Source organism: Cnephaeus nilssonii (assembly GCF_951640355.1).
Source record: "Cnephaeus nilssonii genome assembly, chromosome: 6".
Classification (NCBI taxonomy): Eukaryota; Metazoa; Chordata; class Mammalia; order Chiroptera; family Vespertilionidae; genus Cnephaeus; species Cnephaeus nilssonii.
The window spans coordinates 18022221-18047965 of record NC_137077.1 but is presented as its reverse complement, the minus strand read 5'-3'; the positions used below and the strand labels follow the sequence as shown (position 1 = coordinate 18047965).

At 38.3% G+C, this 25745-nt stretch overlaps 1 protein-coding gene across 1 annotated transcript in view; it reads left to right on the top strand.

Moving 5' to 3' along the window:
- The window catches only part of CFAP54 (cilia and flagella associated protein 54), a gene marked incomplete at both ends in the record, with an annotated part of 248988 nt that overhangs the window by 59127 nt on the left and 164116 nt on the right, over positions 1-25745 (top strand). The window contains 5 exon segments of the mRNA XM_079775504.1: positions 6435-6611; positions 11523-11615; positions 11868-12053; positions 19411-19547; positions 23081-23228. Of these exon segments, the coding sequence (XP_079631630.1) occupies positions 6435-6611; positions 11523-11615; positions 11868-12053; positions 19411-19547; positions 23081-23228 (741 nt within the window).

Genomic DNA, 25745 nt, shown 5'->3' with positions numbered 1-25745 from the left:
CGTTCTGAAAAGAGGCAGATCTCAGTGTCTGTGATGGAAAGTATAGGCAGAGAGATTTTATTTAGACAACAATATTTTGGACTTAGTGGTATTATTTTGGGGCACATTGCAGCATAAACCCCCATTAAAAAACACCCAGAACTTCCTTCCTTTGTGAATGGGTATAGGAGCCTCTTTCCATTGAGGTTCTGGTGGCTGATTCTTTTCCTGTGATAGGTAAAGACTCATTTCTTCTTTCAAGCTTAGTAAGGCCTCTGATTTGGCAGGCACTCTGCTGGACAGCGAGGATATAGCAGTGAGGATATAGTTATTTTCTATTATTTGCCATGCCATTGAAAACCCATTTCCTCTTGACCTCTGATTAGGGAATTGTCTATATTTCAGAGCTGCAATACTTTGGTGTTCTAGATCATTGCTGTTATAGGCCATATTCATGTTCACATTGATAACACTTTCACAACTGATTAGAGCTAGTTTCATGAGAATTTTTCTTTCTTGATTTTTTGGGACTTTGTCTCTGATGATACTTCCTCCTTTCTATCTGAGAAACCCCCTTTAAAAAGCCCCTTAGTCACTTTCTCATAAATGGAATCTTATTAGCAGCTTAATGATTTGGTTCACTAAATTAGGATGTTAATTTCTAACTATCATTAGGGTTTACTTGGAGTCCTATTATAGAATTGATCTGATTTACCTAAATCAAAGACTTTGTTTTAGATTTTTCTTCTATCACCTTTCAATTAAACTGTGATATTTTTATTAACACTTCAGTATTTTTATTAACCTTCAAATCAGGCCATGAGATTATGAATGAGGGATAATAAAGTTAAAATTGATCAAGACTTAATCAGAACATTTTAAACATGATTTCTTAGAATGCATTATAGTATAGATTATTCTCCTCTGTCATAATTTCATACATCTTTCATTCAGAACACAATTATTGAACCTAAAGAGATAAATAAAACACTGTCCTTGTCACTAAGACACTCATTATTTAGAGAGTATGGACAGTCATGTCCACAGGTGCCTTATTGCATAATACTAACAAAGATGGTGCGAAATGAAGGGAATGAGTACCTAAATCATGGGACTTATCTTGGAAGAAGTCAGCGGAGGAGATGTGTGAATGCATCTTGAAACACAGAAGAGGGTGTAAGAATCTCCAGGAAGAGGAAAATGCAGGGGCAAAGACGTATTAGAGGCACGAAAGAATATAGAATTATCTGGGAATGAGTGACTTTTTTTTATCTTATGGTTTTGGAGGTTAGGTTGGACAGGGTGGTAGCTATGGGAGGAGAAAAGAGTACAGGGGGAGAAAAGACTGGAAAGTATAGTTGTAATCAGAATAAAAAGGGCTGTGGAGGAGTTTGCACTGTAACCAGTGTGGAGGAGCCATTGATGAGCTAGGCCAGGGGTCGACAAACTGCGGCTCGCGAGCCACATGCTGCTCGCGAGCTGCGGTTTGCCGCTCTGTTGACTAATGAGTTTGCCGACCACTGAGCTATGCAACTGAAGGTTTAAGAGCCTAGAGGCTGAGAGGAAGGGTAGGAGGCTGACCTACTCATCTAAATCAGTGGTTCCCAGTCCCTGCTGCACTTCAGAATTATCCTTGGCATTTGTTAACAATAGATGGTCAAGCTGCGTAGCCGGTGATTTTTATTAAGTGGGTTTAGAGTAGGGACAGACTATCTTAGTTTTTAAATAAACTTCATAGATGATACTGATCAACAGCCAAGTTTGAGAAATGTCTGTGTGATAGCTCATGGCAGGAAATTTACAAAGATCTCAGTTGGGTTCACGGTTATGCAGGGAGAAGCTGCTAGTGTCAAGTCAGAAGATGCTCGTTTCCAGCTGGTTCAGCTGAGCACGAACTGCTGAGGCAAATTTTGGGAATAAATGTAGAAATCCCAGAGCAGTTGATTAGTCAACTGAGATGGCGTCAAAGGCAGTCTGTTAATACCACGGCCAGGGAGCCAGTGGTGCTGGTATATTTTCAGGCTCCAAACATAATCCAGAGGAAGGAAATGTCTCCAGACTTTTAAGGCATTGGTTCCTTTCCTTATGTTGCATAACTTTCCTTAGGCTGATTTTACTTATTCTTTTGCATCCTGAATAATCATAGTCTCCACAGGCTGTGATGCAAATGAAGGCACATGAACATTTAATCTTCAAAATGTAATAGATTTTTTAAAGTTCTCACCTGAGGATATGTTTTTATTGATTTCCAGAGAGAGAGGGAGAGGGAGAGAGAGAGAGAAAAATGGAGAAAGAGAGAGAGGGAGACAGAAATACCAATATGTGAGATACATTCATCGGTTGCCTCCTGTAAGCACCTCAGGCTAGGGATCAAACCTTCAACCTAGGTATGTGCCCTGACTGGGAATCGAACCCACCACCTTTCGTATATGGGACAATGCCCCAACCAACTGAGCCACTTGGCCAGGACCAAAATATAATAGATTTTATTTCCCTTCTGTTCAACTAGGAACTTCTTCCCTCAGAATTTTCCCACAGTTATCTGGGGAACCTACTTACCTTGTTCAACTCTGGCCTCTTTCTTATCAAGCTTCCACCTGTTGTTGCCTTTCCAGGGAGCCCTGCTCTGTGGGCACATCTGCCTTCTCAGAGGGCCAAGGCTGGCCTGTGGTCTGTGGCAGAGGGTGGATAGGGGAATGAGCCTCTGCCCAGCCCTATGCTGGTTGCGTCCTCTGGGCTGAACTGGAACTTGATTCTCTCATAGTCTTTTATGACACAGTCCCTTCAGCTTCTGGCCCTTACCATTTTTCCATCCATTTTCTTCATCCCGCCCTTCCCCTACCCCCAGTTTGATCGAATGAGTGAAAAAGTGGAGATAATAGAGGGCAACAGATGCCATCTTATCTCCCTGATTGATCAACTGACTCATTCATTCTGTGATGCAACAGTTACATCAAGCACCATGTGTACATAAATTATTTTTTGCCTGGCCAGCGTGGCCCAGTGGCTGAGCATCAAACTATGAACCAGGAGGTCATGGTTCGAATCCTGGTCCCAGCACATGCCTGGGTTGCAGGCTTGATTTCCGGGTGGGGGGAGAGGCGGGCAGGAGGCAACTGATCAATGATTCTCATCATTGATGTTTCTATCTTTCTTCCCCTATCCCTTCCTCTCTGAAATCAATAAAAATATATTTAAACAAGTAGCTTTTGATTGTAAACATGTATGGTCTCTGGCACGTAGGCTCTGTAAGCATAGTTATCATATATCACCCTTCTCACAAGAAGGAACAGTTGTCCAGTGCAGATGGCTAAGGCTCCTGAACTGCAAGTGCAGGAAAATGTTCAAGGTCGTCTGGCACAGAATAAGTAGAATTAATACACCATGTATTACTAGAGATAAATTTTAATCATGACTAATGATTTTAGACCTTATGTCCACCATTTCTAATAAATGAGAAGTTAATTCTGACCTCAGTTTAGCCAAGCTTCATTATTTTAGGGAAAAAGGATGATGCTACAGTTTTATAGTTTGCACTCCCATAGGGAATGGGTTTACCCACTTAGCTTTAAATATCACTCTGATGCTTAGGACTCCCAGATCCTATCTCCAGTCTTATCCTTTCTTTTGAGCTTGAGTCCAGCTTTCCAAATGAAAGCTTTAAACTCATCATGTCTTCTGTAGGGGAAACAGCACTGGTTTTTGTATCTGAGAGAAGTGCATTTGACATTTGGTGGACATTTTGTCTCCTCATCCTCAGGATTTTCTTTCTGGTGTTTATTAAATTTGCTAGAACTTTCAGAATAAAAAGGAATAGTGGCATTCTGTCTCCTCCTTATTGATGAGTCTTTTAGTGCTTCATGATTTTCTCAGTTGGCTAAAATTAGTATTTTTTCTCCTGCTTAAAGAAAGAGCTCTCTTAGTTTATTGAGCTTTGCCTCTCACCCCCAGCTTTATTGAGTATAATTGACTAATGAGATTGTAATATATTTAGAATGTACAATGTGATTATTTGATATATTTATTGTGAAATGATTACCTCAGGCTAATTAACACATTTATCACCTCACATGGTTACTTTTATTATGTGTGTGTGTGAGAACTTTTAAAATCTATTATTTCATAAATTTCAAGTATTCAGTACAGTATTATGAACTATAGTCACCATGCTGTATGCTAGATCTTTAAAACTTATTTCATTTTATAACTGAAAGTTTGTATCCTTGACCAGCATCTCACCTTTCCCCAATTTTACTTCTTCCTTTATGATTTGGGTGTTTTTTATTTCATTTTCTTTTCTGATTGCTGTGGCTAAGATATCCAGTACCATGTTGAATAGGAGTAATAAGAGTGGGCACCCTTGTCGTATGTATTCCTGATCTTAAAGGGAACACTTTCAACCTTTCACCATTGGTGGGATGTTAGCAGTGGGTTTGTTATAAATGGCCTTTATTATGTTGAGGTATGTTCTTTCATATGCAATTTGTTGAGAGGTTTTTATCATAACAGGATGTTGAATTTTGTCAAATTTTATTTGGGCTCTACTGAAATGATCATTTTTTTTTTCATTTTGTTAACGTGTTGTATTGCATTTATTGATTTGAATCCTATTTATATTGAACTATCCTTGAATCCCAGGAGTAAATCCTGCTTAATCACTGTATATGATTCTTTCAATATACTGTAAAATATGGTTTGCTAATGTTTTGTTAAGGATTTTTACATCTATGTTCATCAGTAATATTGGTCTGTAATTTTCTTCTAGTGTCCTTTTCTGGCTTTAGTATCAGGGTAATGCTGACCTTGTAAAATCAATTTGGAAATGTCCCTTCTCTTCAAGTTTTTGGAAGAGTTTGAGAAGGATTGGCATTAATTATTCTTTACATTTTTGGTAGAATTCACTAGTGAAACTATCCGGTTCTGTGCTTTTCTTTAGCGGGAGGTTTTTTATTACTGACCATTTTCTTACTTGTTATTGGTCTGTTCATATTTTCTATTTCTTCATGATTCAGTATTATACTATAAGAAGATTGCTCTGTGTTTTAAGTGCAGTCATATTTCAGATTTTGTTATCAAAAGTTATAATAAATTTGTAAAATTATTCAAGAAGCTATCTCTGTAGTTAGAAAATTTTAAAATGGCATAGGAATTATTAGTTCCTTGATATTTGAAATATTTTAAAATGAAATTAGTTGAGCCTGACACTTTTGTGGGTGGGAGGTATTTTTTTGGATATATTTTCTAGTTTCTTCCATCATTATTCCTGTGTTCAAGTTTTCTGTTTCTTGAGTCAGTTTGCTGATTTTATTCTTTCATCCTTAATGGCCAATAATGTGAACTTTTTCATGGGCTTATTGGCCATTTGTGTATCTTCTTTGGAGAAATGTTTTTCAAAGCCTTTGTCCATTTTTAGTGGGGTTGTTTGTTGTTTTATATGAATTTATAACAGTTTTTTTTATATATCCTACATGCAGGCCTCTTATCAGATGTAAGATTTGTAAATATTTTGTCTCATTCTTTCAATTGTCTTTTCACTTTTTTGATGGTATCATTTGAAACTTTTAATTTTGATGAAGTCCTAATCCCAGGTCATGAAGATTTAATCCATTTTCTTCTAAGAATATTATTTTGGCTTTCTCACTTGGATCTGTAACTAATTTTGAGTTAATATTTGTATTTGGTGTGATGTAGGGGTCCATGTAAATGTCTACTGTAATTGTCCCAGCACTATCTGTTGGAAAGGCTATTTCTTCTCTATCATCCATTGAATTTGAATGTTTGCATAGGTTTCTACTTTGGAGCTCAATTAGAGTGCTCTTGCCTTTTAATTTAATTTAAAAGAGGAGTTTAACCCATTTACTTGTATTATTATTGCTGATATATTTAGACTTATTTTGAATATCATTTAGGTCTTCTGGTTTCTATGTTTTCTTTCCTTTGATTGCCTTTCCTGCAGGTATACAGAATAAGCGTTTTTAACTGTTCTATTTCTTCTTTCTAAGAGGAAGAAACTCTCAATAATATTCATTTAAAAACCGCATATACCAATAGTTTCATTGCTTGAGAGTTACATTTCAAGTTGCAGTAAGAGTAGGTGTACAGTTCACTGGTATAAATGTAGATGATTGTATAATGCACTTTTTAAGAACAATGAAATATGATGATATTCAGAGGGTTTGATTAAAATTGAAATGTCTCATATTAAATATAATAACAATGATAAACAAATTAGACATATTTATGACACTACTGCCTTATTTAATAACTATTTTTTATTTAGCCTTATTTAGTAGCTATTTTTTAATTTCTGCAAAATCACTCAGTGCTTGAAATATGTATACCACCAAGACTCAAAGAACTATATATAGCAAGATAGTGTTATTTAACATCACTGCAAATATAAGTGAAATTAAAGCTCTTGAAATATATTTTTCTGTTTTCACACCTTATTATAGGAAGCATATTCTTTAATTGAGAAGGTTGAAGTAGAACAAAATGCTCAATATTTGTATCGGAAAAATATGGAAAGTTCAACAGAAAAGAAAAGCAGAATTCCTCCTCCACCTATCCTGCTATCCCGAACTCATTGTTCTGTGACATTGAAACCTGCTCCATTTATTTCAGATGTTAAGGTATGTTGTCCACTATGATCTTTACTTCAGGCAAAGCAACCTAAGTACTTTTATGACTATAATGATTGATACTTTTATTGCTTTTAGCGCCTGACTAGTCTTATTTGTAAGCACTGAACACTGGATTAATATTCTGATGTAGTAATTGTACTTTGTTTCTTCATGATCTTTTCCTTTTTATGCTGTTCTCCTTTATGCTTTGTATAGACCTGCTATACCCACATATATAGTAAAGAGAAACAGTAGAGAAGCATTTGTAAGTATCTTCATGACCATGACATACTAATAGTCATATGCTGACATTCTAGTGTGACACTTGAAGAAGGTAGATGTTACTCTCAGAGCCAATGATGGAGATGAAATTTGGGGATGGTGAATTGAGTCGTTCTTTCCACAGTTCCTCCAAGTAAATGGGGATGCTTTAAATACAAACATACAAATGACAGTTTCAGCTGTATTATAAGTCACACATTTTTATGTATTTATTGAAGAATGTGCTCTTTTTTCCATCCCCAATGCCTTGGAACTCAGCCTAAATGTTACTATAACTTGAGATTTTAGTTTCCTCACAAACATTTGGTTCTACCTAATTTATATTTTAAATATTACCTTTTCCTCTTTTGGATGATCAGCAACATTCTCTTTGATGTTATATAAAAAATAAAGTGTGTCTTTAGGATGTCCGCTTGAGCTTACATTGACTTGGTATAGTGGGAAGGGCATGGGCTTTAAAGTCAGATGCAAACTTAAAAATTCCAGCTCCACCTGCTAGCAGTAGGACTCTCTAGGAAATCTGATTATACTTCCTGAGGTGTTTTGTTGTGCTTTCATCTGTAAAATATGTTTACTGTGAAAATTAAATGAAGTATTATATAATATTCTTGGTATATTAACTTTTCCCCTCATCTTATTAAATATATATAGTAAAGTTTGCTAAAAGCAATTAATGATGTAACCATGATTATATGATTTAATTTTAATTTTTAATAAAATTTTTCCAATGAGCATTGAGTATCTATCATCTATCAAGCAGTGTAAAGTAATTGAGGTATAAAAATAAACACAAACAAAACATGGTTCTAGTCTTTGAGGAGCTTTAGACTGATGGTAGGTGAACATCAGTGAGAAGTAATACCATCTTCCCAATGCTTTATAATTGGGGGAATAGAAGTATTGTCAGTCTTACATCTCATGCGCTATAATAAATGCATTATTCCAATTGCTAGCCATTTTAAAGTTCAACTTTGGATTTTTCTGGATCTGTTGAAAGAATAGGGAGTCACTGATTTTAGAAATTTAGTGCAGAACTAAGACTGGATGATTTACCAAGGTATTTTTATTTTCAAATGTTTTGGTTTATTTTACCAAAATCTTATTTTTTATGTATTTCAAATTAGTGACTAGTTTATTTCATAATGCTTAGAAATAGAAAGACATGAGTTCCATATTTGACTTATAGTTGTTGGACTTATCACTTAGCACTTTATATTAAGTTTTTGTTTTGTTTTAAAAAATATTTTTTTTTATTGATTTGAGAGACGAAGGGAGAGGGCGAGAGAGACAGAAGCATCATTGATGAGAGAGAATCATTGATCGGCTGCCTCCTGTACGCCCCACACTGGGGATCGAGCCCGCAACCCAGGCATGTGCCTTGACCGGGAATCAAACTGTGACCTCCTGGTTCATAGGTCAACACTCAAACGCTGAGCCACACTGGCCGAGCCACATTATATTAAGTTTATGTATGTTAATACATTAGCAGAGTTGTGTACTCTAGGAAATTACCTTCTGCTTCCTACTGAGCAGCACTAGATGGTGCTATGGGCTTAAATACATTTACTGGTTTGAGGATTCAGCCATCTTTTGTTTGATCAAAATCACTGTTAAGGTATTTGTTTCATTAAAATCTGTTTTAATAGTTGAAAGTGCTGATGCTATTTATACACGTTTACTTCTGAAGTTTAATGATGAAGTGATGATTTATTTATGGTGTCATTACTCTTATGTAGATTCTAATCACACATTGCTTCTTATAAGTAATTATATAAACTGTTTTCATCTGGGAACAAAATATAAAGCCTGCTTATAAATATGCTTTTAGAGAGAATTTTACCCTTCAAATTCTGGTTAATAAATAGAGCTTAGCTAAGAGCAATAATGGTCTAAATCATAAACTTAAACTTTCTATTTTTTCTCTTTCCGAAAAATGGTATGTTTTTTTGCAAGGGTGGTCAAGGAAAGTTAGTTTCTCATTTTTGTGTGAGATTCATCTGATTTCTTTTCCCATTCTTCAGCTTCCAAGTTCCTTCAGGGCTCTCTGTCCTTAGAGTTCTCCTGCCTTTGTATATGGCTCCTTAATCACTTGAGAAAAAATTTTTTTTGAAACACAAAGGTTTGGCCACCTGCACCAGAAATTCTTATTCACTGAGGCCATGCAGGCTTGGGTGTATGTTATTTTTTTAAATGGTTGATTCTTTACAAAGCATATCTTAAAAAGTGATTCTGCTGCATAGTCTGAGTTGAGAACTACTTGTATAGACAAGACACAATTAGGATTTTTCTGTTGACCCAGAAGAGATAGCAGGCTAAGCTATGAGAAGCCTTTGCTTCTTAGAGAAGTTTACATTTCGCTTGTCATCCAGTTCTCTCGTAATTTAGGAGTTGAAATGTTGTGAAGTGGAATCTATGAGGAAAAGGGAATGCTGCAATGATGACAATTCCTCTGTTCTTAACCCCTAATCAGTATGGCTCCTAATAATGCTGGTCCCTAGATATCAACTTGCTCCCTTTCCTTATAGTGAGAATCCTCTCTAATAAAATGGTAATATGCAAATTAACCATCACTCCGCTACATAAGCCACACCCATCAACCAAGCCACGCCCACCAGCCAATCAGGGCGAGTATGCAAATTAACCCAAACCAAGATGGCTACAGCCACAGAGAGCAAGGTTTCCCAGGTAACAGAGCAAGCCAAGCTTTCCATAGCAGTTGCAGGCCTAAGCCTCCACTCAAGCTACAAAGTTTCAATTATAGAAGGTAAACAAATTCAAACAAATGGCGGCAGAATGGAGCTTGAGAGAGCAGGCCAGGGCTGCCGGCGGCAACAGGGGAAGCAAAGCTTTCCACACACCCTGGCCAGGCCCACCCGCTTAAGGCTACAAAGTTTCAATTGTAGAAGGTGAATTAACTGCCACAGAAATGGCTGCCCCACCCCCCCCCCGCCCCCCCCTCCCCCCGAGGGAGCAGCAGGCTTGGCTCTGCTCCAGGCTACAAAGTTTCAATTGTAGAAGGAAAATAAATCCCAGATACCAGGGCCTCTGCTTGGGTTGCCAGGGGGCGTGGCCGGCCTGCAAACCACCACAGGCCCCTCGCTCAGGCCGCCCCACGCCCCAAGGGAACCCCACCCTGATCCGGGACACCCTTCAGGGCAAATCAGCTGGCCCACACCCGTGCACCAGGCCTCTATCTTATCTAATAAAAGAGTAATAATATACAGATTGATCATCACTGCAACACACAATATAGCTGCCCCCATGTGGTCAAAGATCCTGCCCCCATGTGGACACAAGATGACCAGCAGGGGAGGGCAGTTGGGAGGCACCCGGCCTGCAAGGGAGGGCAGTTGAGAGGGACCAGGCTTGCAAGGGAGGGCAGTGGGGGTGATCAACCCTGCAGGAGAGGGCAGTTAGGGGTGACCAGGCCGGCAGAGGAGGGCAGTTGGAGGTGATCAACCCTGCAGGAGAGGGCAGTTAGGGGTGACCAGGCTGGCAGAGGAGGGAAGTTGGGGGCAAACAGGCTGGCAGGGGAGCAGTTAAGCATCAACCAGGCTGGCAGCGGAGTGGTTACGGGGAATCAGGCTGGCAGGCAGAAGCGATTAGGGGCAATCAGGAAGGCAGGCAGGCAAGCAGTTGGGAGCCAGCAGTCCTGGATTGTGAGAGGGATGTCCGACTGCCCGTTTAGGCCTGATCCCACCAGGATCGGGCCTAAACGGGCAGTTGGACATCCCTCCAGGAGTCCCAGATTGGAGAGGGTACAGGCTGGGCTGAGGGACAACCCCCCGCCGTGCACGAATTTCGTGCACCGGGCTTCTAGTAGTTCATTATAATAAAGGATTTCCATTATTTTGACATTTTGGCAGAAGGGCCATTGTCTAGGCATTTAATCAAGTTTAAGTTTGGTTGTTTTAGTAGAATATGCATTTTGCTTTTGGTTTATGCCTATATTTCAGAATTATCAAAAGGATATCAGAAAATGCATGCACTGGAGAAAAAAATTACCCATAATCTTACCACTTTATTACCCCAAATCTACCGCTATTCTTATTTAGGAACATTTTCTTCCAGGCTTTTATTTTAAACATGTATTTTTATATTTTACATTAAATACTACGATTTAGTATCTTGCTTCTTTTTCCACTTACTTTTTTGTCATATATTATTTAATAAGATATGAAAATCATTCCAGTGTTGGTCTTTTTCCCCATCAAGATTAAGTCATCTTTGGAGTCACTCCCTGACACTATCTGACCTTGGGCCAATTACTAAACATCTCTGTGTCTTCATTTTCTGTAAAGCAAAATGACAAGAGTAATCTCAACTTATAGTGATGTTGTGAATATTAGAAAGCATATGTAAATTTCCTAGCAATACTCAGCATGTAGGAACTGCTCAGTTAGAGGTCGTTAAAATAATGAATAATGAATAATGTTTTAATCTTGTTAGTCCCAGGTAAACTAGCCTATATTTGCCTTTTTTTAAAAAAGATTAAACCTAAGTACTTTTGTAAACCTGGATACCATGTTTTAAAACTTGCATAGTTACATTTTCATTCCTTTGCCACATCCTGATAAAGGAAATTGAATGCCTTGTAAAACAGACTACAGATGCTGGGCTTGTCTCTCTCCTCGGCAGGTGTCGTGGTACCGCATTTTGGGCTGCAAAGCAGAAGGGAGCCATGGAAAAGTGAGACTAAACAATAATCGTCTCCCAAACTCAGGAGAGGCGGTATGTCAAATGAAAAAAGACACCTCTAAATGTCAAGAAATCTTACCAAACATCTCATTGAATGATGATTTTTTTCCCTTTTGAAGTCATTATCATTTCAGTGAATTTCTCTAATTTCAACTTCAGTCTGACTAAAATCTAACAGTAAATGAAGAGGTTTTTTTTTTTTTACATATAAGGTTTACTTAACTATATACATACATTTATTTTACTTTAATTTTCATACATAACTTGAAATGTTTTTGTTAATAGATACCAGCTGATGGTAAAAGCATTTTTGAAGTGAAAGGTTTAGAAACCAATGAAAAATATGTCTTTGCAATTGCTGCTTATTCTTCTAACGGGAAGCTTGTCGGTAATGCTGTTGGGGAGACAACTAAACCAATTCTGATTTATCCACCTCTTTCTGCTGTTACTGCTCGGATGTTCCTGACTCAGGTAGAAGAGATTTCTGCTCATTTTTTCTTCTTTATGTGTTTTTCCATTGAGCAGTTATTAAGTAATTTCTGATGGGGGGAAAAAATCACAGCAGATATTTTAAAGCTCCTGTAATACATATTTTCTATTATTGCAATTTAATCTCATAATATAGGAATAATTCCTTCTCTTATGAGTTTGCTTTTTATAATAACACTTTTTCCTGGATTACATATATAACACATTAATTTTAGAAATTTTGGAAAATACTGAAATGAAAAAAGAAAAAAACAAAGAATGTTATCTGTTATCCTATCATCCAGAGAAGCAGTTCTTAACCTGGGGCAATTTTGGCCTCCAGGGGACATTTGCAGTGTCTGGAAACATTTTGGGTTGTCACAATCGAGAGGGGTGCTACTGGTATCTAGTGGGTAGAGGCCAGGGATGCTGGTAAGCGTCCTACAGTGTAAAGGAGAGCGCCAGGCCCCAATAACAAAGAATTATCCTGTCCAAAATGTCAGTAGTACCAATGTGGAGAGAACCAAAGATATACTTTCATCTGTGTGTGTATATATGTGTGTTATACATGCATATACACACATATGAATTATGTCTATGTAATTTTAATCATACATATTATTGTACATTCTGCTATTTTCATTTAGTATATAACTGACATTTTTCCATTTCATTAAATTATTCTTTTAAAACAATTTTTAACAACTGCATGGTATTATCTGTCTTATAGCTAGATTGTGGTTTGTTTAATAATTTTTCATTATTGGACAAATTTAAATACCTTCCAGTCCTTTGCTGTTATATATTATATGCACATCTTTTTATATAAATCTTGCTGCATTCATGATTACTTTCTTAGGATAGATTTATAGAAGTGAAATTTCTGAGTTAATAGGGACAGGCAGACCTGAGTTTAAATTCAAGCTCCTCACACTAGCCACGTGATAGTGGGTAAATAACCTTCATCTGTGAAGTTGCAATGATAATAGTAGCTACCTCCTAGAGCTAGTATGAGTATTAAGTGGAGATATTCATGTCAGATGTTTAACCAGAGCATTTGTCACACAGTAGGCACTTAGTAAATATTATTGTTGTATTTAGTTGTGGATATATTCATGAATTAACATTTTTGCTGAAATGGTTACCTGACTTAAAGCATGTCACCAGTGAAAAGGATGCTAAGAAGAGTGTGACTCATTGACCTAAGTCTCAAGCATCTAATTTTAAACCTATTATTGACTATAGAGATGATGGCTATCCTAAATTTTATTACATTTCTATTGTGCTATTTTTTCTCTAAATAGTTGATTAGTATTATAAGCAAAGATTTTAGTGGCTTTTGATATGATCATATTTTTCAAAGAAAATTAAATTGAGAGAATTGCTAAGATTTGTCTAGCATTGGTTTAGCACGTCATATTGGCTCATAGTTTTCTGATGTTTTGATTTCTTTGGAATCTAATATATCCCCTAATTTGCAGTGATGGAATTATTTCAAAAAGAGGAACAGAATATTTTATCAAGGCCTAATTTTTCTCCAGGGAGTGGTTTGACTCTTGGGATTCACTTGGCAGAACTTTCATTGAAAATTAATAAAACTAAGTCTCAGCTATACTGCTGGGATAATGAGAAATGTCATAAAGCAGTGACCTGTGTGTCTTTATTGATACCATATTTGCAGTACTTCAGTTAGTTTATGACAGTTTATGAGCATTCTGCCTCATAACGTTAAGTGGCTAAAGCAAAAATTTCTCACTTACTAAATCTCCTTATTTACAAAAGCTTAAAGGTTCTAGGAAGGAAATAGACCTTTCTCTTGGAATTGTGATCTATTTTTTATGAGAGTTGTTTTAAATTTTAGGATAGTTCTGTTCTTTAAAAAATATTAAAAATATTCTTATAGTAAGGTATGGAGATATTTCACTAACTGCCAATTATTAACTTGGGCTTGTGATTTTAGGTTGCACTTTTGCTCTTTAGACATTAATAAATTCAGGTGAATCTTTAATAGGTATTCCCTTAATTCATGCTATCTGAAAAATTTTTTTGAGGAATCTATATGAATGATATATTTTCTAATTTCCCTCTCTTTAAAGCCTCATTTCTTTTTATTTTTCCCCTTTAAGTTGGGAATGGCTAGATAATGTGATATGTAATATACAAAATTAGAAATCTGTGAGCAGAATTTTAGACAAATTTCTTGGTCTCCATTTCTCTATCTGTAAAATGGATATATGCAAAATGCCATAAACTGCAGGATTATTGAACTATTAAATCCAATAGTGAGTGGGCACTATGGCTGGTTGAACAAAGGAAACGTGGAATATCAAAAACTATTGTGTGACAAGCATTTAAAAATGCATTATTCCCTTTATTATAATTACTCTATGAGGGGTATTATCACTTTCATTTTATAGTTGAGGAGCCTGAGATTAATTTGATTCTTCCTCTGCCAGTCCCAGTTAATTCCAGAAAAGGTGTCTCAGGGAGGTTAATTTACCCAAGGTTACTTGGGTAGCAGATGGTAAGCCTGACACTTGAACAAGCTCATGCATTTTTATTGCTCGTCCAGGTTCCAAGGAAGTCATGTGTTCGATGTCTAACATGTGCCCAGTTATTCTAGAGCCTACATCTCTCCCATCTTTTCTCTGCCTGGATTTGGTGGTGTTCAGCGGGTCTTGATGATCAGTGTTGGCAGGAGAATTTGATGCTGGGACATGAATGCTTTGTCAGAAAACACAATGGTGTCAGGAGAAGGGGAAATAAAAGTTCATACTTTTTCCCCACTTTATATATGAATTCATTGAAATTATTTGATTAATAGAGGTTTGCCTATGACTATTCAAATAATAAAAGAAAAAACTATCAGGTAAAAAAGATAGTTAACACCATTTTTAAGCTCTTTAAGAAATTCCCTCTCATCCTCTAAATGACTACTCCTTCTATACCCATCTGTTTATTGATGAATTATTTATTCACTGTCTGTTTTGTGCCAGGTTCTATGGTAGATGTCATTTCTTCTTCCTTTGAAATATATATAACAACCCTTGTTTAGATAATTTTGACTTATGGTTTCAGTTAAGACTTTGTAAGTAGGGGAAACAGCCTGGCTTGGGGAATGCGCCATGGGAAGGCTGCAGAGCTCTAGGTTTCATACCTTTGGTTCTCTCTAAATATGCTTTATTTTTCTTTCTCTAAAGATTTAATTTCTTTACCTCTCTATCTTTGGAGGAAAAATAGCACCTCATTAATTTTTATATATCCCTCAAATTTAGCTGTAAACAGAGACCAGCTAGCTGCCTCCTAATCTTAATTCCAAATTCCTGGGAGAGAGACTCTGGCTTGCCTAATGCAATAAAGAATCTGACCTCTTTTTTGATGTTTGACCACTGACTTGGTCTTAAATCTCACCCCTCTTTTTTCCTTTGGCCGCACTGTAAGGCAGGCTGATAGAGAGGTCTGTGGGCTTACCTTGTCTTTGGTGCCAGCAGGAAATTTAAACCTTCCAGGTGGCAGGAACTTTCCTTATTCCTGCTTCCCAGCCACTAATCAAGGGCCAACCCATTTCTTCTGCTTTGTCCAAGCCAGCCCGGACCTGTGTGTGCCTGCCAAACTCTCCTCGGGAGTCTTGTGTGAGCAATACATTTTCTCTCAAATTCTCCAAGTGTGTCCAGGTCATCAGCCTTAACTTCAGAACCAAACTTAGGGTGGGGTCCATCTTGCTTTGAAGTGGGGGCTATAAAACACTCAGCTCAGATCAGGCACTCACTCTGGATCAGTCAACTGTATTATAGTACAGTGCAACCTCTGGGTATCCTCTTCTGTGGAAAAGGATGCATTCAACACATTATTCAATTCATTTAACCCCTTGTTACTGAGTGCTTACTCTGTGCCAGCATTGCTCCAGACTAGCTAGTTATTCAAAACTTGAGCATGCATCAGTGATCAGGAATGCTAGATAAACAGGTTGCTGGGTCCTTCTACCAGAGGAAATAGGTAGTTCTATGGAAATAGAAAGCAGAGTATGGTAAAAGGAATTGGAAATGTGAAGTGGAGAAATATGGAAGGTTGACTACAGTGTTGAATAGAGTGCTCAGGGAAGACCTCACTTAGAAAGTGAGGTTTGAGCAGAGACTTGAAAGAGGTGCGGGAAAGACTCTTGGAAGAAGAGCATTCTGCAGAAGGAGCTAGAGCAAAAGCCTTAAGATTTCCAGAAGTGCACCTGTTATGTTTTATAGATAGCAAGGGGGCCAATATGGCTAGAGCAAAGGGACCCACGGAGAGTGAAGGATTGGTCAGAGAAGTAAAGCTGAATGAGTGGGTAAGGGAGTAGATCATGAAAAGACTTTTAGGCCATTTTAAGAACTTTGGCTTTTACTTTGAGTGAAATGGATGGTTTTGAGTAGTGGCATGATATAATGTGACTTATATTTTCAAAGGCTCACACTGACTGCTATACTGGAAATAGGCCATAAGAGGGCCAGGGTGGAAGCAGAGAGACCTCTCTATTCCTATAATTCAATGAGAGATGAAGGTGGCTTGGCCAGAGTGATAGTAGATGATGTGATGAGAAGTGGCCAGATTCTGGGTATGTTTTGAGGGAGGAGTTAATAAGAATTCCTGATGGAACTAATATAAAGAGAAAACTGAAAGATGACTTATAAGATATTTAGCTGACCAACTGCAAGGATATAGTTGACGTTAACTGAGTTGAGGAAGGCTGTGGGTGATGTAGATAGAGGTAGGGAAGATCCAAAATTCAGCTTGGGGCATGTTGAAGTAAGATATTAGATATTATTAGATATTTCTTACATATTAGACTTACTGGATATTCAGAGAGAATTGTTGAGTAGTTAGATGTATGAATCTGGAGGTTAGGAGAGACAGAGGTTTGGGCAGGAGAGGGATTTGAGAGTAGTCATGTGCCAAAGCCATGGAGCTGGATGATATCACCAAGGAAATAAGTGCAGACAGAAAAGAGGAGAGGTTCAAGGACTGAACCCTAGAGCATGCCAATTATAAAGAGACTGGGGGAAAGAGAAGGAGCTTGTGCAGGCAACTGAACAAGAATGTGGCCTTTGTAGTGAAAAGAAAATCAAGAGTGTGGCGTTCTGGAAGCCAGGTGAACGTCATGTATCGAAGTTTATACTATACTTCATTATTACATCAGTCTTTAGTGCTGCTTTTTCATTTTAACCTCATCCCCTCTATCATCTGTTATGCACATCACTACCAGTTAGCCATCTTTGAACATGCTCATATCATCACACTCTTATATTAACCCACAAAGACTCGTGATTTTATAAAACACTAGAAGCCTGGTGCATGGATTCGTGCACCAGTGGGGTCCCTCAGCCTGGCCTGTGCCCTCTCGCAATCTGGGACCCCTTGGGGGATGTTGGACTGCCAGTTTCAGCCCGATCCTTGCAGGCCAACACCGCCTGCTGCTCCCATCTGCCGCTCCTGCTCATCCTAGCTCTGCTGAGTCTGCACAGGCTTGTGCCCAGTCAGTCGTGATCAGAAGAGGCTCCTGCCACCGGAATGGCACTCACCAGCCGTGAGTCCTGCGTCTGGCACCCATTGGTCAGCTGAGCGGCGCTCCCGCTGTGGGAGCACACTGGCCACCAGGGGGCAGCTCCTGCATTGAGCGTCTGCCCCCTGGTAGTCAGTGCACATCATTGTGACAGGTTGACTAATCATTCAGTTCAGTTGCTTAGGCTTTTATATATATAGATAGTTTTATCAAGGTATCTTTTCTTGTTTCACAGTGTTCACTAATTGAATAAATAACATTATTTTTCAAAAGACTATATATATTTTTTAAAAGGAAAAAACATTCAATTACAGTTTCCCCAACCCCATTATACATCATCTGTTATTATTTCCCATGGAAATCTTAGAATTAGATGGTGTTTTAGTGACCACTTAGTCCAAATCCTCTATGTGATCAATGCAGCCCAGAAACGTGACTCAATTTCCACTCCAAGTCTCTGCTCCACTGTTTTTACTGAGTGTCAGGCTCTGTACAAATTATTCAACTATTCAATGCCTCATCTGAAATACATAGATGGTAATAGAGCTGTGGTGAGGAATCAGTGCAATAATGCATGACGTTTTTAAATACTTCTACCTGATTTTCAAGACCTTCTGACACCATGTCCCACTTTACCTGTCCAATCATATTGCCCACTTTTCTCCAAATTCTGGCCTGCCTTTCCAGTCTTTCCTAACTGCATTGTGGTGATTTCCATTACTGGACCTTATTCAGATTCTGCCTAAACTATGCTCATCCGAATCTTATCTCTTCTTAGGGGTCAACTCAAGTCTTTATTTCTTTTCTAAGCCTCCACAACTATTAGGTTATCATTTGTAGTTTTTCTGTAGTTTCATGTGTTTTATGTCTATAACTTGATTACAGTTTCATGGAATATGAGAGCATTTCCAGCTTAAGAATCTATTTTTTTGATGCTTAGCACACAGTAGAAACTTCATTAAAAGTTTATTGGTTGGTTGATTTTGAATGTTGACCTGGCAGATTTAAAAAGTTCTAGATCTGTAAATTATTCCCTGGAGTGGAATATAACCTAGCAACATGTCATTTACATACTTAATTCAATGAATTTACTAGTATTCTTTATATTTTACCTGCTTCTATTAGGACTTTCTGAAGCAGCATATAATTTGTGGTGAAATTTCATATGGCTATACATATAAAAATAGAATTATTTTTAGAAATATCTTTAAAGAAATATATTCTACCAAAAGAAATAGGTAAGTTCCTGACTTTTTTTCTTCTGACTGTTTCGGTTATACGAGTAAAAGCCTAAAGTTGAATGTGTTAAATTTAAAATATTTCATGGCTTCTTGGAAGCGTCTCTGTTTTATTCTTCACTCTTTTCAGCTGTGAACTCTTTGTTGTACAAAAATTCCGAAAGTGTCAGTCAGAAGCAGAAAAGAATGAAGTATATTTCATATTTTTGGTTTGGGAAATCTGATTGTTTCTCTTGGAACAGATTGTTCATTATAACAGTGTCTATAATAAATGGAGTGCGCTGCTGAGATAGATGGAAATGAAATTAATTTGGCTCAGATCTGATCTTTGTTTTGCTTATGAGAATTTGAAACATCCTTACAGAGTTTCAAATTTCCATGCAATTCAGAAATAAAAGAGATTTTAAAATGTGTCTGTCTCCCTTGCCGATGGCCATCATTACCTTACTGTGGCACTGTAGACCAGAGCAGCAAATGTGAATAACTGTATATGAAATTAGTATGTTATAGGACCCTATTGGAATGCTTGTTTAAAATGTACATTTCACAAATAAAAATATTGCATAAGATAATGTTCTTTCTGTTGTAGGTTGCCTATCAGATTGGTAACTATGAATTGGCTAAGAAAGTTTTCTCACCAGTCTGGGATTATTTTGTCACTTCACCACCTCACAATGAACAATCTGTGGTTTGTTTAAGCAGTATGATGACTATTACACAGAGAAGGTAATTAGAAATACTCTTTCAAAATATTAATTTGCTTTTTTAAATTAAAAGTTGGATGTGAAGCCTAGAATTAATTTATTTGTAATTTCATGTTAAGATAGCTCGTATAAAACTTTCTGATTAGTTTTTAATGAGTATATACATTTCAAGGTCTTGAGTCCTTGTTAGTAACTTCTTTGTTAGAATCAGAAAAAACACTGCACCATATGGATGGATTCTGAATATAAGTTAATGAAAGTTATGTAAAAAAATACCAAATACTAACCAAGGTAATGTCAATTATACTATAAAACAAAAATAGCATTGGGAATTTAAAAAAAAATATTTCTTTATTGATTTCAGAGATGAAGGGAGAGGGAGAGAGAGATAGAAACATCAACAATGAGAGAGAATTATTGATTGGCTGCCTCCTGCATGCCCCCTACTGGTGATTGAGCCTGAAGCCCAGGCATGTTCCCTTGACCGGAATCAAACCTGGGACCCTTCAGTCCGTAGACCTACGCTCTATCCACTGAGCCAAACCAGCTAGGGCAGGACTTTTTATAACAGAGAAAGGTCAAATTCAGGTTAAGGTTTGAGTCTGATGGGTGGGTAGACTGTTAGGATAAAAATGCTTTTCTTTGCTTGAAGAGCTCCCAGAATTAGACCATCAGCAACTGGGCCAGTAGAAGCCACATATAAAACCACAAGCCATACTTTGCTTTACAGCCATTTTTTTTTTTCTTAAAAGAACAAAGTTTGCCTGGCCAGCATGGCTCAGTGGTTGAGCATCGTTGATCTATAACCAGGTGGTCTCGGTTCGATACCTGGTCAGGACACATGACTGGGTTGTGGGCTTGATCCCTAGTACGGGGTCTGCAGGAGGCACCTGACCAATGATTCTCTCTCATTATTGATGTTTCTCTCTCTCTCCCTTCCTCTCTGAAATCAATAAAAATATATTTTTTAAAAAGAATAAAATTTAAGAGAAGCTTAAGAAATTAGGATTGGTGTGATTTCAGACTGTCTCAACAACTTTGAAAAACAACACTCTCCTTCACCTGCTTGTTAATGCCTGAAATTTCTTTAATAAGAAGACAAAACCCTTCACTTCTGAATCAAAGATAACGAGCTTAAAATGCAAATTCTGGTTGAGTAAAGACATTGATGATGCTTATTCAGATTTAGATATAATTACATTTAATTAAAAAATGTAGACTTAGCATTTACTATGTCCTAGGTACTATGCAGGATGGATTTGAGAATTATTTTTAGAGGAGAAAGAGAATATCTCATGTCATTTATAAGAATAAGAGAGAGAAAGGAATGAAAGTTGACTGGGATTTCCAAGGTTACCTGACTGGGAGGCCTATTACATTTACTAAGGGAACATGGTAGGACAGGTAGAACAAGTTTTTGGATTAAGATAATGAATATGATTTAAAATATTTTGAGTTTAGTTTTCCAACAGGACATCTTTGCAGATATGAGATATCAGGTAGGTAGTTGGATATTTAGTGCTGACATCTAAGGAGAAAGGTCAAGGCTAGAGCTGCAGATTTAGAAATTTCCATTGAGGTCATCATTGAAATTTTGACAGGGAATGACTATTTAGCAGAAAAATAGAAGACTGGAATTTGAACCCTGGGTATGCGTACATTTAAGAGACAGAAGCAGTGATGGCACCAAGGGAGGCTATTGGAAATAAGCAGATCAGGAGGTGAAAGTTTGGGAAAGTATACCGTCAAAGGCAGTGAGAGCATCACCGTGGAGGAACACGCCAGCAGTACTGAATGCTAAGTGCAGGGTCAAGTAGAGTAGCTGCATAATAGAACACTGCAGAGAGACAGGGTAGGATGTAAACTAAGAAGAAGCTTTTATTTTTTTTTAAAGATATTTTTATTGATTTCAGAGAGGAAGGGAGAAGGAGAGAGAAATAGAAACATCAATGATGAGAGAATCATTGGTCGGCTGCTTTCTGCATGCTTCCTACTGGGGATCAAGCCAGCAACCTGGGCAAGTGCCCTTGACTGGAATTGAACCAGGGACCCTTCAGTCTGCAGGCTGACGCTCTATTCACTGAGCTAGACCAGTTAGGGCTAAAAAGAGGCTTTTAGAGTTGGCAATTAGGAGACCATTGGTGAGTTTAAGAGAGTCATTTTTGTGCTATGATGGGCAGAAAACTTATGCAATTGACTGAAGGAATAAATGAAAATGGAGAATTGTAGCAGGCAGACTACTCATGTGAAATTTGGTGGTAAAGAGAAAAGTGGGAAAAAGCTTGAGGGGGAGGGTAAGTTTAAGGAAAGGATTTTAGAGGGTAGAAAAAAGGGAGTCAGTAGAGAGGGAGAGACTGAAGATACAAGAAGGTGCAGGTGATGATGATACTGTGCTAGAGCCAGAAGGACATAGGAGCGCATGGAATGGAGAACAGGTGGTTTAGAGCATTTTGTGGAGAACATGAATAAGGCAACATCAGGGACAACTGAAAGTGTTGCTGAGAAGCACTAATGACTCAGTTGCTGTCACATAACACGAATTGTAGTAGAGCCCAGTTCCTTGTGTCTAAGGGCCACTTTTGATTCATCCTTATATCCCATGTCCTAGAATAGTGTCTTGTACATAATAAGTATTCAGAAAATGATAGTAAGAATTAAAAAAAAGAATGAGAATAAATAAATAAATATAAAAATTGGACAGTGACATCTATGCAAGGGCATGCAAATTGATTATTGCATAAAATAAGAGGTGCAGAATCTAAAGTGCTACAGAAGCCACTATTGACATGACTATCAGAGTCTGAGCTGGAAGGGAAGGAGATGGAGCCAGGAGGAGGTGATAGCTTGGATTTATTGCATATGTCAAGATGAGAGTAGGATAGCTAAAATTCTCCAGGCAAAGATAATTTTAGAGTTTAACCTAGTGATAAAACAGACTCTCCTCAGGTGTGAATTACTGATGATAGACTCTTTCTTGTTTTATAGGAATAGGGTATATGGAGAGTAGATGAACCTGAAACTTAGAGGGGAGGGTTTGCTACCAAATAAGACTAAGGGGTAAGGGAGGGAATATTGCAAACAAAGAAGGATGATTGTAGAGTTCCCAGTTTTGCCAATGGTTGGCACTGTTGACTGCAACTTAGAAAAGATAATTAGGAATAATGCAAAAGTTTTTCTCTCTCGACCCCACCCCACCCCCAGCTGATTCTACTATAAATGGCCCTCATTTTCATAAAGTTCATTAATTAATGGGTCTGTTTTCCAAACTTGAGTATCTATAGTGATTTCATTATATTGATAAAATAGAACTTTATATATTAGAACCAGAAAGCTTTGACAATAGTTATTTTTATGTGTCTATGACAGCTTAATTCTTTTAATTGTGAACTTGTTAAGGATAGTCTTTGTTTTTAACTTAACACTGTACCAGAGTAGCTGTTCCATGACTTGGGATCATTGTGTAGATACTAAGAACAAATCAATCTAAAAAGGCAAGTTCACATGATAAATCATTTTTATATTTAAACCTGTAATGTCATTTACTCCTTTTTGCAGATTATATTCAGATATTTTGGCAGAGACTTCTTCAATCCTCTTATACCTTTTTCTCAGAAATATTTTTGTAACAAGTGACATTAAAATTAAAGAAGAAAATCTTTTCTGTGATAATATCAAAGGCAATGAGATTTTTCCTGCTCAACAAGTAAGTGAATTAAAATGACTAAAAATGTGCCAGTTTTCCTTTATTTGTTTCTTAATGTTTCAACTTCATGTTTTTGGGGAATGTAAGTCCTGGCTTGCGAATGGACTGAGGAGCCTTGTGTGTTTGTGCTGACTTATTTGATAGTCCATGTAGGATTCACAGTTTTATCTTTTCTTTTTTTTCCAATTTATATGGGATCATGATATATTTGTTGTTCTGCACGTTGACTTTTAAACATTTTTATAATATACTAGAGGCCTGGTGCACGGAATTCATGCACGGGGGGGGGGGGTGTGTGTCTCTCAGCCCAGCCTGCACCCTCTCTAATCTGGGACTCCTCAAGGGATGCCCAACTGCCCAGTAGGATCGGGCCTAAACGGGCAGTCGGATATCCCTCTCATAATCCAGGACTGCTGGCTCCCAACCGCTCACCTGCCTGTCTTCCTGATTGCCCCTAATCGCTTCTGCCTGCCAGCCTGATCACCCCCTAACCACTCCCTTGCCAGCTTGATTGATGCCTAACTGCTCCTCTGCCAGCCTGTTTGCCCCTAACTGCCCTCCCCTGCAGGCCTGGTCACCCCTAACTGCCCTCCCCTGCAGGCCTGGTCCCCCCCAACTGCTCTCCCATGCAGGCCTGGGTCCCCCCCAACTGCCCTTCCCTGCAGGCCTGGGTCCCCCCTAACTTCCCTCCTCTGCCAGCTTGGTCACCCCTAACTGCCCTCCCTTGCAGGCCTGGTCCCTCCCAACTGCCCTCCCCTGCTGGCCATCTTGTGGCAGCCATCTTGTGTTCACATGGGGGCAGCCATCTTGTGTGTTGGAGTGATGGACAACTTGCATATTACTCTTTTATTAGATAGGATAGAGGCCTGGTGCATGGGTGGGGGCTGGCTGGTTTGCCCTGAAGGATGTCCCGGATCAGGGTGGGGGTTCCCTTGGGGCATGGGGCAGCCTGGGCGAGGGGCCTGTGGTGGTTTGCAGGCCGGCCATGCCACCCGGTGACCCAAGTGGAGGCCCTGGTATCTGGGGTTTATCTGTCTTCTACAATTGAAACTTTGTAGCCTGGAGCAGAGCCAAGCCTTCTGCTTACTCCATGGCGGCAGCCATTTCTGTTGGGATTTATGTATCTTCTATAATTGAAACTTTGTAGCCTTAAGCGGAAGCCTGGGCAGGCCAGGGTGTGTGGAAAGCTTGGCTTCCTCCATCGCCGGGGGCAACCCTAGCCTCCCGCTCTTTCCAGCTCCATGGATGCTTCCATTTCTGTTTGGATTTATGTATCTTCTATCATTGAAACTTTGTAGCCTTGAGTGGAGGCCTAGACCAGCAAGGGCAGGTGGAAAGCTTGGCTTCCTCCATTGCCTGGGAAACCCAAGCCTCCCTCCTGCTCTCTGTGGCCATAGCCATCTTGGTTGGGTTTATTTGCATATTAGCTCCTGATTGGCTGGTGGGCATGGCTTGTGGGCATGGCTTATGGGTGTAGCAGAGTGATGTTTAATTTGCATATTACTCTTTTATTAGATAGGACTAGCAGCCCAGCATGCGAAATCACACACGTCCCGCAGCGCTTGTAGCCCCACCCATCTGTGCCAGTCTTTGGTCATTACAGTGTGAGGGCCACTGGGTTTTTATAATATAGATCTTGGACATATTTTCATGCTGGTACATGTCAATTACCAAATTCTTTTTTAATTGTAATAATGCATTCCTGTACAGAGGCAGGAATTTAATCTATGTCCTATTGATAGAGTCTCAGGGAGCTTATAAACATTGTTCCATATACATCCATAACCTGATTATACTCTTGCTTTTAATAACAATCCTACATTTTTTTCTCTTAAGATTGAAGTTACTTTTTTCACCTTAGATATATGGAGGGTTTTGCCATTTTTTTTTGTTAGGTTGTTGTTTTTTAAAAATATTTTTTTTATTGATTTCAGAGAGGAAGAGAGTTGGAGGGATAGATAAAAACATCAGTGATGAGAGAGACTCATTGATTAGCTGCCTCCTGCATGCCCCCTATCAGGGATTGAGCCTGCAACCTGGGCATGTGCCCTGACCAGGAATTGAACCATGGTTCATAATCCAACGCTCAACCACTGAGTCATGCTGGCCTGGCTGTTAGGTTCTTTTGCAGTTGCTCTTTTCTACCCATGCACTTATTCATTAGCTAATCAATAATTTGTTATGTGAATTTGTACTAGTTTTTATGAATATAAAAGTGAAAAAAACATGATTCTTTGTACAAGGCAGGTGCAGTCTTGCAGAGCCCACACACTTACAACCATCAATCTGTTCCTACTATATATCGTATTCAGTTTCTTCTTTCAGCATCCAGTCTGAAAAGAAAGACAATTTTAAAGTACTTCAATGATTTCCAGAATGCTAGGCTAGTATTTGAGTAATAATTTGTTGTATGGAAATTTCTGGTTGCTACTCATACAGTTTTATTTGTACATAATCTTATATGTATATACATAGAAAAATAATGAAATCTTCCTCAGGAAAGGGAAAGGAGGAGTC